The sequence below is a fragment of the Phocoena sinus genome, chromosome X (assembly GCF_008692025.1).
Source record: "Phocoena sinus isolate mPhoSin1 chromosome X, mPhoSin1.pri, whole genome shotgun sequence".
NCBI classification, from domain to species: Eukaryota; Metazoa; Chordata; class Mammalia; order Artiodactyla; family Phocoenidae; genus Phocoena; species Phocoena sinus.
The window spans coordinates 1,657,144-1,674,244 of NC_045784.1; the positions used below are offsets into that span (position 1 = coordinate 1,657,144).

The window sequence follows — 17,101 nt, forward strand, 5'->3', positions numbered from 1 at the left end:
GGGTTGGTCTTTTTCTGGTTCTCTTTTCAGTGGAGTCCTAAATGAAAGCTTGTGTTTCGAGTGTCCCTCTTGGGTACCTCATTATTTATGGGCTCCTCAGGGCTATAGCCTTTCACTTGCCTCGAGGGGAAATAAAAGAAATATATATATGTGTGTGTGTGTGTGTATATGTATATATATATTTTTTTCTTTTTCTTTTTTTGGTCTAGAATTTTAAGTTGCTTTTGGCAGAAGGTTTACTGGGAAACAAGTAGCTTCACCCATTGATGAAAGTGGAAAAATCCCTCTTCGGTTCTTGAATAGATTTGTATATTTACATTTTTTAGTTTTCACCACCTCTTGCAGTCATAGCTTTCACAAGATGATCGCCCGTGGTGTAAAGGTGTGGGTCTTCATCATGTGTTCTAAACTTACCTGCTCGGGTTGTGTATGCGAGCATTCTGTGTCTGTCTGTTGGCGATCCGTTCCCTACACAGTCTGGCTTTACGATACTCTCTTTCTGCTTTCGTCTTTCTGGGCTAAGAGTCATTGGACTCTCAAGCTACTTTCCATCCTTCAGCTGCTCTGTCTTCTTTGACCTGGGAATCCTCCGAATTGTTTCCGATCTGAGAGTCTCTCTTTTCAAGGTGACCCAAGCTTCCAGCAGCTAGTTAGGGGGTATGGATCAGTGAAATACTGATCATCTAAGGAGAAAAATAAATGCAAAAGTCACATTTTACGTAGGTGTGTTCGTAAGCCTGCCAACCATTGGCTGAAAGGCTGGCCTTGCACCATCGTATCATCAAATCCTTGTCTTTGAATTCTCTCCTTGGCTTTCTGCACGTGTGAAGAAGGACGTCCCTATTTGTGGCTAGGAAGAGTAAGGGGAATCTTTACTATTACTGTTTCAGTTTATATTTTAGCTGTTAACGTTCATTGTTTTTTCCTCTTTTTTTAATTGAAGTATAGTTGATTTACAATGTTGTGTTAGTTTCAAGTGTACAGCAATTAAACGTATATGTACATATATTCTTTTTCAGATTCTTTTCCATTATAGCTTATTACAAGATACTGAGTATAGTTCCCTGTGCTCTACAGTAAATCCTTGTTGTTTACCTATTTTCTACATAGTAGTTTGCATCTATGTCTAGGGGTCTTGTTCAGAAGTTTGTATCTACGTCTAGGGGTCTTGTTCAGAAATGTTAGCATGACTTGACATAACTTCTTTTCCTGTTTAAATTTGTAAGAGTCTAACACATCTGCAGAAGACAAACGGACAAGTTGTATTATTAGCTCATCCTTTCTTATCAAGTAAATAATCCTGAGTTAAATCTCTTCCAAGGAAGGATAAAGTTTCATGGTGGCCCACGTGGAATTTATTTATGTGTTCTTTCTTGAGAGAAATTAAGCTGACAGGATTGACTTTTTCCCTAATCCGGTTCAACTAATCTTTCTGAGATGACTCAAATCTGTTGGCAGTTAACCGTTTGCCAGGCTAACTGCTTCGTCTGTCCGTTACATCAAGTGTCCCTGCCGTGTATGATTAAATAACTTGAGTTTCAGAGACAGTAAGTAATTTATCCAGTTTCTTTTTTTCAATGGATGTTAGGATTCAAACTAGAAAATTCCACTACCCAACCCTGATTGGGTGAGGAAATTATTTATTTTTATGGTATTTATTATTTGTAGGTAGTGCAATTATCTCATTCGTCATTTTTTTCTCCCTAAAGGTTGTTTTGGTGTTTTGTACGCCAGGGAGACTTAGGATACATTAATGATGTGGATTGAATAGGGCTCGTAGAGGGCTTGGTGGTCAGAGAGGTGTGAATTCAAATCCCCCCTCTCTCACTTGCTACGTCTGGCATGTTTAACAAGTATCTCTGTCTGAAAGTTCAACTTTTCCTCAGTAAGAGAAGGGATCAGACTCTCGACGTCATGGGGGTGTTGTGAGATTAAAAGGAATAATGCGTAACAAGTTTATGAGTTTAAATTAGGAACCAGTGTTGAACACCTAATAAAAAGGAGCTGTTATTATCCTGGCCTTTCATGTTTTAGATAAAGTTATCATTTTATTTTCTACTGTAATTATTAGAACTTAATTTTATTTTTGGCTTTCACGTACATAATCAAGATCAGGAAGAATGAGCCCATGTTTTTTGTTTTTATTTATTTTTTAAAATATTTTATTGAATTATAGTTGATTTCCAGTGTTGTGTTAATTTCCGCTGTACAGCGAAGTGACTCGTTATATGTATAAATATACGTTCTTTTTCATATTCTTTTCCATTATGGTTTATCACAAGATATTGAATATAGTGCCCTGTGCTCTACAGTAGGACCTTGTCATTTATCCGTCCTATATATAATAGTTTGCATCTGCTAATCCCAAACTCCTGATCAATCCCTCCCCCCTCCAACCTTGGCAACCACCAGTCTGTTCTCTGTATCTGTGAGCCTGTTTCTGTTTTATAGATAAGTTCACTAGTGTCGTATTGTAGATTCCACATATAAGTGATATCATGCGATATTTGTCTTCCTCTGTCTGACTTACTTCACTTAGTATGATCATCTCTAGGTCCATCCATGTTGCTGCGAATGGCATTATTTTGTTCTTTTTTATGAGCCTGTATTTTAATTGGCACTTTCAAGTTGACGAGATAGAAAAAGCAAAATTTAAAAAGAGCAACTTTATGAACACAGTGTTATCTTCTACATTAAAAAATTTTTTACTGAATTTCACCAAAAATGTACTTCTGTGCACTTTTTACTGCCAACTTACTTCAGTTTCCTAATGTCCTCCTTTACCTCTGCCTCAGGACATTTGCACGTGCATGCTGTCCTGCTTTTCTCACCATTGTCTCTTTCTCACCACGTCTCCTACTCATCTTTCAAACTTTGTTCCAGATGTTACTCCTTCAGGAGTCCTTACCCCTCCTGACGAGGTCGATCTGACCTTGATAAACCTTCCCTTGGTTCTCTGTCATTTTCCTTTGCAGAATTTTACAGAATTGTCATCTTATAGTTGTTATTTGTGGAACATTCATCTCTCTCCTTAGACAGTAAGCTGCATGAGGGTGGCCCACTCTTTGGTCTTCCTACTTCACTCTCTGTGAATATCCTTTGGACGCATACATAGGTGCCTCCATTAATACAGGGATGACCTGCCCTTTCTCCAAAACGGGAAAGCTGGTACCAGAGATTTGGGAGCTGGGAGTATGAGTTGCCAGCCTCCGCGTCAGGTCACCTCACTCAAAATCTCTGGGGCAGTGGCTGGGGAATCTGCCTTCCCAGGATGGAGACCTGTGTAGCTCTGTCTGACCGCCAGTCGGGGTCAGCCCAGTCCACGACACAATTCCTGCCGTGTGTTTGCCGTGAGGATGGGCAGGTGTGTCCACGTTCTCTTCTTTGTGGCCGACATTCATTAGTTACATTGCTGGAGCCTTTGGACTTGAATGGGCTCCAGCCTAGGGGCACGGCCTCGGCCCCCGACCCTGAATTCATCGGGGTGGGCTAGCTACTGTAATAAGTAGCCCCCCAAATACATACAAGTGTATTTCTGGTGCGTGTCACACTCAGCCAAGGTGGTAAAGGTGTGCTATGGTCCACGCGGTCTTGTGGGCGTCCAGGATTCTTCCCCTTGGCCTGCTCCATCACCATCTAAGGAAGCCCTTGTCCACGGTGGCTCCTTAAGAAAGGGTTAGGCTCCCATGAGGAAGCCATCCACCGCCTGTAATGCATTAAGTCGTGTCCTGTGCATCTGGGATGATCTTTGCTACGTACCACCCTTGGGAGAGCCGAGAAACTAGTCGCTCAAATGGTTTTCCGTAGGGTTTCGTTTTCCTGTGGAATTCCGGCTGAAATTGGAAGAGGTTGTCTGCCGAGGGACATTGCTCTTCACCTGACCTGTGGGGACAGAGGGTAGGAAACGTGTCCCCCACCTCAGCACCCAGTCTGGGGGGGACTCACGTCACATCTCCTCAACGCCGTGGGTGAGAATTCATCACGTGGTCCTGCTTAGATGCAAGGAGCCCAAGACGAAGCAGCAGACACAGGCATTGGCGAGCTCCTCTGAGCCATATTTGCCGTATTTGGAGGCAGAAAAGCATCAGTTGGGTGTCTGTCGTTATTTGCACGAAGGGTTGTCCTAACTTGGCGTTTGCTCTTTTTTTTTTTAGATGATAGGTTGGCCGGAAATGGAGACTTCCGCTGGAGTGATGTGTGACCCGTTGTCACCACCCTCCGCCCAATTCGCAGAATTCACAGGGACCCAAACCGGCTCGGTATAACTCACTTCTGTTTCTTTCTTCTTCTTCTTTTTTTTTTTTTGTACCGCACAGCCTACGGGATCCTAGTTCCCTGACTAGGGATCGAATCTGCGCCCCCTGCCTTGGAAGTTCAGGGTCTTAACCACTGGACCTCCTGGGAATTCCCTACTTCTACTCCTCAAGCATGACCATGTCTCTGCATGCCTGTCCATCGACCGCCAGAGGAGATGCCCCATGGGCTTCTTCGCCATCCTGTGACCTTTCTAAAAGGTTTTCCCATTGTGTTGTGATGAGTCCCTTTATTTTCGAGGTGGATAGGAGAACCGGTTGTCTATTCAGATTTTTTTTTCCCTCCTCCATCACTGAGTTCTGTGTTGGTCCTTTGGTCATTCTCTTATATCTTGCTTTAGGAAGACTCAGAAAAGAAAAAGATACAACATCAAAACGGCCTATATGTCTTCCTTAATTTTTCTTAAGTTTTCGGGACAACTTTGCACCCGTGTTTCACATCACTGTTCAAGGATTATGGCTTTCCCTTTTTTTTTTTTTTGCCCCCCCTAAATTTACCCACATGAATCTGGGCTTTTGTTCCCAAGCAGCCTCAGAAGATTAAACCCAGACAGACTCTTAATCTCGCCGACAGACCATCTTAGTCAAGTGCTTCCGTAGACATTTGGTCTAAACTAATTGCGCCTCTCTGAAAAGTATTTTTGTTGTTGTTTTAAAATTTTTACTAGAGTTGATTTACGATGCTGTGTTAGTTTCAGCTGTACAGCAAAGCAAATCTGTTATACATACACATATATCCGCTCTTTTTTAGATTCTTTCCCCATATATGTCATTACAGAGTATTGAGTAGAGTTCCCTGTGCTATACGGTAGGTCCTTATTAGTTATCTAGTTTATATATAGCAGTGTGTATGTGTCAATCCCAGTCTCCTGATTTGAAAAGTTAACCTTTACATCGCGTGACAAATGTCATCATCTCATCTTGTGAAAGAAAAAGCTGGGGAGGAGTTCAGAGTGGCAAAGCACACTAAATGACTTACTTATTTAGCACAACCCATTCGTTTGGTCTTATTTTCCCAGGAAAAAAGAGTTCTCTGTCATTTTGGTTAAGACTGCGGTGCTGTGAAGCCCCCTGCAGACTAACGATGGAACGGTTATGTTTCTAGCAGCCCGTGGAGAGCGTGGAAGGTGGCCCACCTGAGGAAGCCTTGGAGCCACGCCGGGAGCCCCCTGTGGATGTCACCAGGGACCCCAGTCTCCAGGACGCTTTGGAGGTGGTGTCCTCATTGTTTGCCTTGTCCAGCTCTCCTGATGGATGCTGTGCGCTAACTCAGGGGCCGGCTGTGTACACGCACTGGCGTTCCCCCCATTTCGAGCCTCGCTTGTGGAGAGAAGAGTCCGCCTGCTTCTCCTGCCGCCTGAGACCCATTTGTCTTGCGTTTGCCCGCGGTGGTCGGTCCACCCTCTTTCCTGTCCTCTGCTCTGATAATCATACCCGTTCTCTCTTCAAAAGCTGTTCTGCACAAGTTAATTGAAGTTATGGGGCTGTGCTGTGTTTTCCTGCAAAGTGAGCTTGGAAGTTCATGCACGTTGTCTAAAAAGACGAGCGTAAAAGCTGGGAAATTTGGTGGTGGTGGGGGAACCTTTCAATCCAAATCGAGCATGCGTTGATTTCTTCTTGAAGAAGGAAGTGAAAGATGCTTTCTTCCTGACTCTCCCTCTTACGGATGCCCTGGTCTTAAACTTCAGGCTCTGCGATGATGCTTTTAATGAAGGCTCATTTCCCTCTAACCATGATCTCGTAATACCTTTTGGTCTTTTAGAGCAAATACAGCTCTAGAGCTGAGAGTTGGGTGTAGGGTGAAAATTCGTATTGACTTTTTGGATTGTGTTTTTGTCTGTTGAGGCTGCTGTAACAAAAACACCGTAGTCTGGGTGGCTTATGAATAATAGGAGATGGATTTCTTGGTGTCTGGTGAGAGCCCACTTCCTGGCTCACAGAGGGCGTCTTGTTGCTGGTTCCTCACATGGAGGAAGGGGTGAGGGAGCTCTCTGGGGTCTCTCTCCTTTTGAATTTATTTTTTAATTGAGATATAGTTGAATGTGTCCCACTCTTTCCAGAAAGTTTTCATTCCCGGGAACTCACGGAGCCCCAATCCAAGCACTCTTAGCGGGGAAACGTGCTGAGTTATCCTGGAAAAGATCTTGTGTTCACTCTCGCAGTTTCTTTGAGCAACACGTCGGCAGTGTTTCAATAAAATGTGCGGGGATGAGTGTAGAAAGCAGAACCTTGTGTGTAAAAACTCTTTGAAAGCATCGTGGCGGATAAACGGTGGAGAAGGTGTTGCATGCCTAGCGGATAGAAACAGTAGCGTAACTGTCTGGTGTCCAGCACTGTCCTCCCCCCACCCCCCCCTTTTGCTGATCTATTTGCGTGCCAACCAAAAGTCGGGTGTGTGTGTGTGTGTGTGTGTGTGTGTGTGTGTGTGTGTACACATTTGCGTATTTATAATTTTCCTCATACGTATCCTTTAAGAAGATGGAAACCCTGCCATGGCAAGAAAAAAAAAAACGATTTAAATTAGCATTGAAATGGTCTTGCCAGGCTGTCCAAAATGTCATACGCTTTATTTACACAATTTGAACCTTTTCTTCATTTCGCGTAGTTTGGTTACACACAGGGATACAGAACGTTTTTTTGTTTTTTTGTTTTAACTTTTTATTTTATTTTGGAGTGTAGTTGATTAACGATGTTGTGATAGTTTCAGGTATACAGCACACTGATTCCGTTATACATAGATCGGTATCTATTCTTTTTTCAGATTCTTTTCCCATTTAGGTTGTGATATAATATTGAGCAGGGTTCCCTGTGCTCTACAGGAGGTCCTTGTTGGTTATCCCTTTTAATTATAGCAGATACAGAACCTTTTTTTGGTGGGTGGAAAGATCAAGATCATCATATAAGCGTGTGTGAAAGGGTTTAGTGGCTAGATAGACATTAAAACAAGTCTTAGGAACAAGGGGACACAAGTACAGTGATAGAGTATACAATTCAAAAAAGTCAGACCAACAAAGCCTCTTCTTGTAAGAAGGTCGTATTAAATTCAGCGTGTGGTTTGTTCAGAAGCAAAGTGTCAGCACCGTCTCCCTGAGACGTGGTGAGGTTTCTGTCTGTGGAACCGACTGCTCAGCCAGGTGGATGCCCGGGCCGGCTTTCACTCTCTGACAACAGTTTTTCTAACACCGTCTCCTGTGGGCTTGTCTTCCCTAGGTGGACCTGGCCATCTCCGTCTCCGAGATTTCCATCGAAGAAAAGGCACTGAGTCCCGATGAGGAGCGGAGGAAGTGGGAGGAGGGATGCATCGATTACCTGGGGAAGGATGCGTTTGTCCGGATTCAGGAGAAGCTGGACCGCTTCCTGCAGTGATGGTGCCGTGGCGTTGGGTGGCCCTGTTCCATGAACATCTCGAGTCCTTTCCGAGGGAAAGACTCTTCCACGATGTGCCTCTCTTTATGGTTGACCAGCTTGAGTGCCTCATGTCAGTCACATGGTCCATCCAAAACCCAGCTCAAAGGTCTGTGTGACCCCAGCTACCCGTGCCTCCTGGGGATTCCCCAGGAGGTTGCATCTCCTTTACACCTTGTCGGCAAAAGGGAACAGGAATAACCTTCTGGTCAACCCTGGGTCTCTGGTCTTGCTTGAAGGAACTCAGGATTCTGTCCTGGGCAGGTCCTGCCGTGTCCGTCCTACGTAGGGTTAGATGTCACTGCAAAGTTTCTGTCCCAGTGCCCGTAACACGAGGAGAGCTATTGAGTGCCCTGGGAACCTTTATTCAGTGCCTTGAGACTTTGCAGAATGAAAAGTCCTTTCTGTGAAGACGAAGCAAACGTTCGGATGCCTTGAGTGTGACTCCAAGGCACAGCATGGCTGAGAAACACCACAGCTGTGGTTCCTCTTCGGCAAAAGTACCCAAGAGGACTTCCAAGTGCATTGACAGATGCCCCATGGAGATGTGTCAGAGATATTTGGAAGGAAGATTCCAGCTGGCTTGGGAGAGGTGACCGCTTCCATGACCTACTGGTGTAGAAGAACCAAGGGTTTACGCTGAGGGGTGTCTGGTGGCCATGTGCTCACGGTAGCTGGATCTGGTTGAGGCTGTTTCGAGGCAAACCTGTATGCGGCCCAGGACACCAGGCTGCCCTTTGCTGGGTCACACTACCTCACTTCACAGTATGGAGTCACTGGGCCCTCCAAGCCGTGTCAACTCGGTTCTTTTGGGATAGTTCTCCGTTTGACGACACTAGACACTTCATTCCATGAGAAAGCCTCACCTCCAGAAGCATCCGGACATGAAGGCGGTATGTTGGAGCTTCTCCCAGGGTCATTGCTGGCTGCCACCGTAGGGTAATTAAAGCTGGATGTCAGTCGCTGTACTGAAGAGAAGGAAATGTAGTTTTTAAACGTTCGAATGGTTCATCACACGTGTGCAGTTGAAAAGCACGAGTTCATTAGACACAGGTTTGGAAGAAGCTTGAGAGGGCTGTGTTCAAATCCATCTGAGATCTGGGCGGACTTCTGGGCTTCGTTGTGGCATTCACTTGTGTGAGGTGTGAGCTGTGGAGGGGTTGTTTCTTTTTATCTATGGGTGAATGATCGGTAGTCTTGGTTGGTTTCACACAGATAGCTTCAGGGGCTACTTGGAAATAGCCATAGGGACATAGTCCTTGGGTGGGTTGCATGGGGTGATCACCAACCATTAGAGTTATCCCGTAACTTTGTGTTGGGCAAGGAACGTCTGTGCTCTGAGCCATAGGGTTGGACTAGAAGAAACGGGAGCCTGAGTCTGGCATCCGTGAGAGGAGGGTTCCAGGAGATGAACATCTGAGTCCGGTCCAGCTTCTCTGGAGAAGAGGATTCTCCCAGTGCCTATGGTCGATCGCTCATTGGCTTAAAGTGTACGCTTAAAATGGACGTCTGCCGTGCGTCCTAGGGTCAGTCCTCACGTTTGGATAAAGGCTAGCACACTGCAATTAAAATTTTAAGACAGCAGTGGGGTCTCCTTCTGATGTGTGTTGGGGTGTGTTCTGAGCCATTGGAATAACACAGGAATGGGACGCCTTTGTCCTGCCATAAACGTAAATAACCAAATGGGTTTTTTCAGAATTGATGGTAGCAGTAAAATGAGTAGAACTGTTTACTTCTTACCTTTGGAAATCTCATAAGTTCTCTCCAGGCATGCTGCCTACTCTCCTAGCATTGACTCGTCCATCTCACCCATCCATCCATCCATCCACCATCCATCCGTCATCCCTCTATCCATCCATCATCTATCCATCCTTTCATCCATCCATCCATCCATCATCCATCTATCCACCCATCACATGGTTTTTTGAGTTCTCTCCAAATGGCGGGCACTCTGACACGTGCTAAATCAATACATGAGAACGTACAAGAACCTATAAGAACATTTTAACGACGTCTAAGTAATATCCATCCAAGAGGTATCATACGAGGTTATTTCCTGAAGAATGCCAATGCCAGAATTCGGGCTGTGTAATGTCAGGACTGCAGAATTAGCATAAGTTGAATCCTTGAGAGATGTGATTTGACCTATACTATCACTAATATTTTGGTACATAGGAGTTTTTTTTTTTTAAAAAAACACATTTAATTGTTCTAGAAATATTATCCAGTTATTTTGGGGCAGGATGAAATGGCAGGTGAAGAAAAAGCATTTCCAGATGTATTGACCTGGCCAGCTGGATTAAGGTGTGTAGCTTTACAGGAACACAGCAAGTATTTTTGTTATTCAAGGTCACTTGGTCAAGTCCTGGCGCTTGAACGCACAGGAGTTACCCTAATGCTGATGAGTCTCGGTGTGGAACTGCAAACAACTTGAACTAAAATAGGGTTTCTTTTAGCCACCACCCCTGAATTAGGAAAAGTAGACCAATTCTCCTTCCCGATTTCATAGGTCTCTGCCCTTTTAGAGTACCATGCCATTTTTACCTTAGTGCCTTAAGGTAATGTCTTTTTCTTTTTCTTTCTTTCTTTTTTTTTTTTTTTTTTTTTTTTTGCGGTACGCGGGCCTCTCACTGTTGTGGCCTCTCCCGTTGCGGAGCACAGGCTCCGGACGTCCAGGCTCAGCGGCCATGGCTCACGGGCCCAGCCGCTCCGCGGCACGTGGGATCTTCCCGGACCGGGGCACGAACCCGTGTCCCCTGCATCGGCAGGCGGACTCCCAACCACTGCGCCACCAGGGAAGCCCGGTAATGTCTTATATACCACTACTGTCTTAATATTTTTTGTTGTTCGGGGTTTGTTTGTTGTTTTTTTTTTTGAAATTTATTTATTTTATACAGCATGTTCTTATTATCTGTTTTATACATATTAGTGTGTACATGTCAATCCCAATCTCCCAATTCATCCCACCACCACCACCCACCCACCCCCCGCTTTCCCCCCTTGGTGTCCGTACGTTTCTTCTCTACATCTGTGTCTCTCTTTCTGCCCTGCAAACCGGTTCATCTGTACCATTTTTCTAGGTTCCACATATATGTGTTAGCATACGATATTTGTTTTTCTCTGACTTACTTCGCTCTGTATGACAGTCTGTAGACAGCACCGATTGTTAACCAAGATAATAAGCAGAGAGAGTCAGCAAGTTTACTATAATAAGCAAATTGTATGATTTATAAAAGGGGAAAAAATGGGAAGGAAATCGCGAAAAGAGGTGGCGTATGTATACATATAACTGCTTCACTTTGCTGTATAGCAGAAACTGACACAACATTGTAAATCAACTATATGCCAATTAAATTTTCTTAAAAGTTAAAAAAGAAAAACAGGGCTTCCCTGGTGGCGCAGTGGTTGAGAGTCTGCCTGCCGATGCAGCGGACATGGGTTCGTGCCCCGGTCCGGGAGGATCCCACATGCCGCAGAGCGGCTCGGCCCGTGAGCCATGGGCGCTGAGCCTGCGCGTCCGGAGCCTGTGCTCCGCAACGGGAGAGGCCACAGCAGTGAGAGGCCCGCGTACAAAAAAAAAAAAGAAAAACAACCTAGCACTGGAATGTCGCCAGAACAAACCGCTAATGGGGGAGAGAGAGATGGGACTTGATGTCACGTAGACACTCACACAGCTTGGGGATGGGGACAGACATTCAGAACACGGAACAGGATGGGCTAGTGCACAGCACGGTGATGAAAGCTGACGGTACTGTATTACGAACTCGGAAGTCGCTAGGAGAGTAGATCTTAAAAGTTCTCATCACCAAAAAGAAAGGGCAACTATGTGATCTGGTGGAGGTGTGAGCTCATGCTTGGTGGTGACCGTTTGGCAAGATTTATAAACATGAAATCAGGGCTTCCCTGGTGGCGCAGTGGTTGAGAGTCTGCCTGCCGATGCAGGGGTCGTGGGTTCGTTCCCCGGTCCGGGAAGATCCCACATGCCGCAGAGCGGCTGGGCCCGTGAGCCATGGCCGCTGAGCCTGCGCGTCCGGAGCCTGTGCTCCGCAACGGGAGAGGCCACAACAGTGAGAGGCCCGGGTACCGCAAAAAAAAACCCCATGAAATCAGGACTTCCCTGCTGGTCCAGTGGTGAAGACCCCGAGCTTCCAATGCAGGGTGCGCAGGTTGGATCCCTGGTCAGGGAACTAGGATCCCACATGCCATGTAGTGTGGCCTACAAATAAATAAATGGATCACAGAATTTCAAAAGTAAATAAATATATGAAATCATTATGTTGCAACCTTCAACTCACACCATGTTTGCATGTCAATGATAATAGAGCTGGGGAAGAAAGAAAAAACAAATCACATGCATTGGTCTCTGGTGGGTCCCCCACCATGTTTGGGCTTGACACCCCCAGTCTGCGTGATACATGCACGGATTTCCTGGTGGGGTTAGTTAACTCTGCCGGCTTGTTGCTGCTTGTTATGCGAAATAACTTTTCTAGACGGCCACTCCTTGGTATCAACAAAACGCACAAAAATATTTCTCTGGCCAAGTGCTTTGTAGGACATGTTGACAGACATGCCCTTTTAGAGCAGTTTCTCAAGGACTTTTTTTTACCCCCTGCCTTTTCCTGTAAGTTCTTGGAATGAGTCCTTTACTAAGTCATCCAAGAACTATTTTTCGATTATTTACTGTTCAAGGAACCAGGAACCTCTACAAGAGATTTGTAAAAATATAACCTTGGCAGTTTGGGAAAAGACAGTAGGAAAACAAGTTGGGAAGAAACCCTTATACTGCTTCCTTTTCAAAGCAATCTGCTCTGGTAGGTGTCCTTCTAAGAGACAGAAGAGGAGAGACACAGACACAGAAGAGAAGCCCCGGGAAGACAGGCAGAGACGGGAGGCACGCGGCCACAAGCCCAGGGACGCCTGGAGCCCCCAGAAGCTGGAAGAGGCAGGAAGGACCCTCCCCTGGAGCCTCTGGAGGGAGCGCGGCCCTGGGACATCTTGACCTCAGACATCTGGTCTCCGGGATGGGGGAGGATGGACTTATAGTGTTTAAAGCCTCTGGTTTGTGGTCAGCTATTGCAACCACCCCAGGAAACTAATACACACACTCTCTGTCAGCCTGTCTAGATCTCAGCTCTTCATCAAGACTGTGTCCTCCTCCAGAAAAGCTTTTATAGACCTTCCAGGTTTCAGTAGTGGGCCAAGACCAGTAGAGAAAGCACCCAGTATTGGGGACCAGATGTGTACCAAGCATTTGATGTCCCTGATTATTTCATCTTCCAATACCCTGGGCACGGGCACCTACTATTTCCCGTAAGGGTTTGACCAAGTGCAAAGGCAATGCCTTAGAGAAAGGATGGTCTTTTCAACAAATGATACCGAGACCACTGGACATCCATAGGCAAAATGATACAGCTTGATAGAGGACCCTTAGAACGCTTGGGTGGGTCTTCCTGAGCTGCAATAACAAAGCACCCCAGACCGGGTCCCTCAAACAATAGACATTTATTTCCCCCTGTCCTGGAGGCTGGAAGTCCGAGATCCAGGCGTGGGTAGGGTTGGTTCCTCCTGACGTGTCTCTGTTGGGCGTGTAGATGGCCGTCTTCTCCCTGTGTCCTCACAAGCAAAATTGAGGAAATCTGAGCAAGATGGATGGATTGCATCCATGCCCGTATTCTGGTTACCATGGTTACTGTATTACTAGAGCTGTATGGTTGAGGGGAAACGGGTAAAGGGCACATAGAAGCTCTGGTGTTATTTCCTACAACTGCACGTGAATCTATAATTATCTCAATGTAAGAAAGTTTATACAAAGAAAAGAGACAGCTGTATACATCTCATGCTATAGTGGCATCAACTGAACTTGAGTTTCAGGGATGAACCCAAAGACATCATGATGAAGAAACAACGAGAAATTTGCACCCAAGACTGCTTGCTTCCAAACTCATATTTTTAACCACCCTGGAAAAAAAAAAAAAACCCAGTGGATGAGGGTTCTGATTTCTCCATATTCTCACCAACACTCGTCATTTTTTTTTTTTTTATTCTAACCATCCAAATGGGCATGAAGTGGTATCTCACTGTGGTTCCGATTTGTAGTTCTCTGATAAGTAACGATGTTGAGCATCTTTTCATGTGCGTATTGTCCATTCCTGTCATCTTTAGTAAAATATCTGTTGACATCATTTGCCCATTTATTAGATCATTTGTCTTATTTTTTAAAAAATTTTATTGGACTATAGTTGATTTACAATGTTGTGTTAGTTTCAGGCGTACAGCAAAGTGAATCAGTTGTACATATACATATATCCACTCTTTTTTTCTTTTTCTCATTTGTCTTATTATTGACTTGCATTCGTTTGCGCATATTTTCTCCCAGTCTGCAGTATATCTTTTCATTTTCTTAATGAGTGCTTTGAAATTTGATAAACTCTAATCCCCCCCGACCCTGACAGATCAGGCTTTTGCTGCCTTATCTAGAAAATTCCTTCCTAACCTAAGAGGACAAAGATCCTCTCCTAAGTTTTCTTTGGAAAGTTTTGTCGATTTGTCTCTTCTGTGTGGGTCTGTGCTGCATTTTGAGCTCATTTCTGTGCACGGTGTGATAAGGAGCTAAACTTGTCCTTTCGCATATTTTGAAAATCCAATTGTGTCAACACCGTCTGCTGAATCCTCCACTGCGTGTTTTAACAGGCTGCCAAAGCTCTGTGAAATTTCCCTAGTTTGGACATTTGAGTGGGTTCCCCAGACCCCGCAGAGCGTACTCACACCCCTGCAAAGCTTTCCTTTAGAGGTATGGATGGGGAAAAAAAAGCACAACCTAAAAGGTGAGAATTATGCTTTATTCAGTGGACTTTGTGAGGACAGAAGCCCTGGACACAGGTTCTCAGATCGCTCTGAAGGACTGTTCCCAAGCGGTCCGGGAGGAGCCTGGATAGACAGGAGATTAAAAAAACAAGAATAATCCCAGATAGCTGAACATGAAAAGATGACTGCTAATTGAAGAAAAACAGAATCTCAAGTGTGAATGTAGCGCTTTTCTGTGTGGGGGGCGATGCAAGAGTCTGGGCTCAGGGAAAGCATCCCTCTGATGTGCACCTTAAGTCTCTAAGGCCAGCATCTTGTTGTTCTCCACCCTGAATCCCCACCGTCGGGGGCCACTGCAGAGGCTGAGGGCTGCAACATCCCTTGTTTCCTGAGAAGGCAGGTGACATTCTTGGCCCCCAGAGGCGGAGGAGACGGGGCAGGAAGACAAACGTGCAAGCCGGCCAGTAACGGGGGGTCAGAAACAGCCCGTGCACGGCGCCGCACTGCCCTGCCCGTGGACGGAGCAGCAAGGGCTCTGAGAGCGAGTGAGCTTTCCAAGGGGCTCAGGCAGACCCTTGCTCGGGCTTCCCTGGTGGCGCAGTGGTTGAGAGTCCGCCTGCCGATGCAGGGGACGCGGGCTCGCGCCCTGGTCCGAGAGGATCCCGCATGCCGCGGAGCGGCTGGGCCCGCGAGCCACGGCCGCTGAGCCTGCGCGTCCGGAGCCTGTGCTCCGCAACGGGAGAGGCCACAGCAGTGAGAGGCCCGCGTACCGCAAAAAAAAAAATGGTGAGGCCCAGAGACGGGCGGGATGCATGAGTGATCACACAGCTACGCCGAAGCACGGCGGGGGTGGCCAGAGAGCTGGGGGTCTCGGGGCTCGGTCTCCTGTCCGGACCTCTGTCCCCCTGACCATTTGCGGGCTATAGGGGTCACGTCCAGCATCACCTCACTTCTAGGCAAGGAGGGAGAGCCTGTGTCGCTATCCCAAACCCAAATTGAGTCACCAGGCTCTCAAACCCTACCCTCGCCTGCAGACGAAAGCGCGAAGTGTTTAACCACAGCCAAAGAGGATACCTGTGGACCCACGTCGCCACGGAATCCTCCAGCTGTGCTCCCTCCGTGAGGGATGCCTCATTGTCTGATGATTTACGACAAAGGTCAGCAATTGACGGCCAAATCTGACCCAGGGTCTATTCTTGTAAGTCCCTCTGGAGCGAAGAATGGTTTTCACGTTTTTCTCAAGAGTTGGACAAGATAAACAGAACAAAAAGAAGGATACGTAAGGCGGACCTTATATGGTCCATGCAGCCTACCAGAGTCCCGTGTGGCCCCTCACGAAAAAGCACTGCTGATCTCGACCCCCGGATTTGGAACGAAAAAGTCTTCCAGCGTGTTTGGTATGTATTTCTGATACATACCTGGTTGCCAGAAAGAATTAGATGGGACTGACTTACAACAGGAGAATGGCTTACTTTGGAAGGGTGAAGGATTTCATAGCAAATCACTGAGAGGTGAAGTTAAGGATGGTGTACTGGGCGTGGCGTCCTCCTGCCTTGAAACCAAAGGTAGTTTCTCTAAACCAGGTGAGTTGTACACCTGTCACCTTATGAGCTTGTGTTGGTAGAATGCCTAGATAGGGTGTGCCCTGCTTGCAGACGGGCTGGTGGGGCTGGTGGTGGATGGAGGACCCAGCGAGTCAGTAGGTTGTGGAAGAATGCCAACACACCTAGCAGACGATGCTCTTGGGGTCTAGCCCCACAGCTGGACGAGGCATGCAGCAACGCCTGTGGCCAGTGGCCTCAGTGCTTTCCTCAACGAATCAATGACTTAAATGAAGACAACCCCAGGACTTCCCTGGCGGTCCAGTGGCTAGGACTCTGTGCTTTCACTGCAGGGGACACAGGTTCGATCCCTGGTCGGGGAACTAAGACCCCACAAGCTGCACTGTGCGGCCAAAAAAATACCAAAAATTAAGAGAACCTCCTTGCTGGCTATAGGGCGCCCCCCCCTGGACCCTGCTCCCAATGTGCCTGCATTTGGGGTAGAAAGAGACAAACTACAGACAAAATCACAGAGGCTCTTTCTACAGGTGGTGCTGGGCAGTCAGACCCAACGTCTTGGCGGTTTTCAAGGTCAGTCCAAACCCACTGGCCACAGAGGGGTCGACTTGGATCTAAATTGTTGCTTGCTTTGGTCAAAAGCTAGGAGATGATGTTCCAACGGAAGGGTTTCCTTGATGTAAAACAAGATATTGGGACCCTAGGACCAGCCATTGTACTCCTGGTTTCTACCCAAGAGACATGAAACAAGCTGTGTCCACACAAAGATTTGTACAGGAAGGTTCGTAGCAGCATTATTGCTCAGAGCGAAAAAGTGGAAAGAACCCAAATGATCCATCAGCGTAGGAATAGATTCCTCAGTGTGTCGTTCCCATAGCAACCAAGGTCCCCAATACCAAGATCATCTGCCATTGTCAGTAGGATATTCGGTTTAAACGCATTCGCTGCTTTGAATTCTCAAGTCCTCAGAAACAAACACACAGTGAGTAGAGCCGCCAAAGAATCCCTGGACAGAAAAGA

General features: G+C 46.3%; 1 protein-coding gene across 11 annotated transcripts in view; it reads left to right on the top strand.

The window, feature by feature from the left end:
* The window catches only part of GYG2 (glycogenin 2), a 32,401-nt gene extending 23,099 nt beyond the window's left edge, over window positions 1–9,302 (top strand). For 5 of the 11 annotated variants that reach the window (XM_032619440.1, XM_032619439.1, XM_032619441.1 and 2 more), the window contains 3 exons: window positions 4,155–4,259; window positions 5,419–5,526; window positions 7,524–9,302. In XM_032619440.1, the coding sequence (XP_032475331.1) occupies window positions 4,155–4,259; window positions 5,419–5,526; window positions 7,524–7,679 (369 nt within the window). In that variant the 3' untranslated portion in view covers window positions 7,680–9,302. Of the gene's footprint in view, window positions 1–3,807; window positions 3,898–4,154; window positions 4,260–5,418; window positions 5,527–7,523 lie in introns of all 11 variants that reach the window. The other 6 variants (XM_032619443.1, XM_032619442.1, XM_032619446.1 and 3 more) reach the window with 4 other exon arrangements.
* The last annotated feature ends 7,799 nt before the right edge of the window (window positions 9,303–17,101 follow it).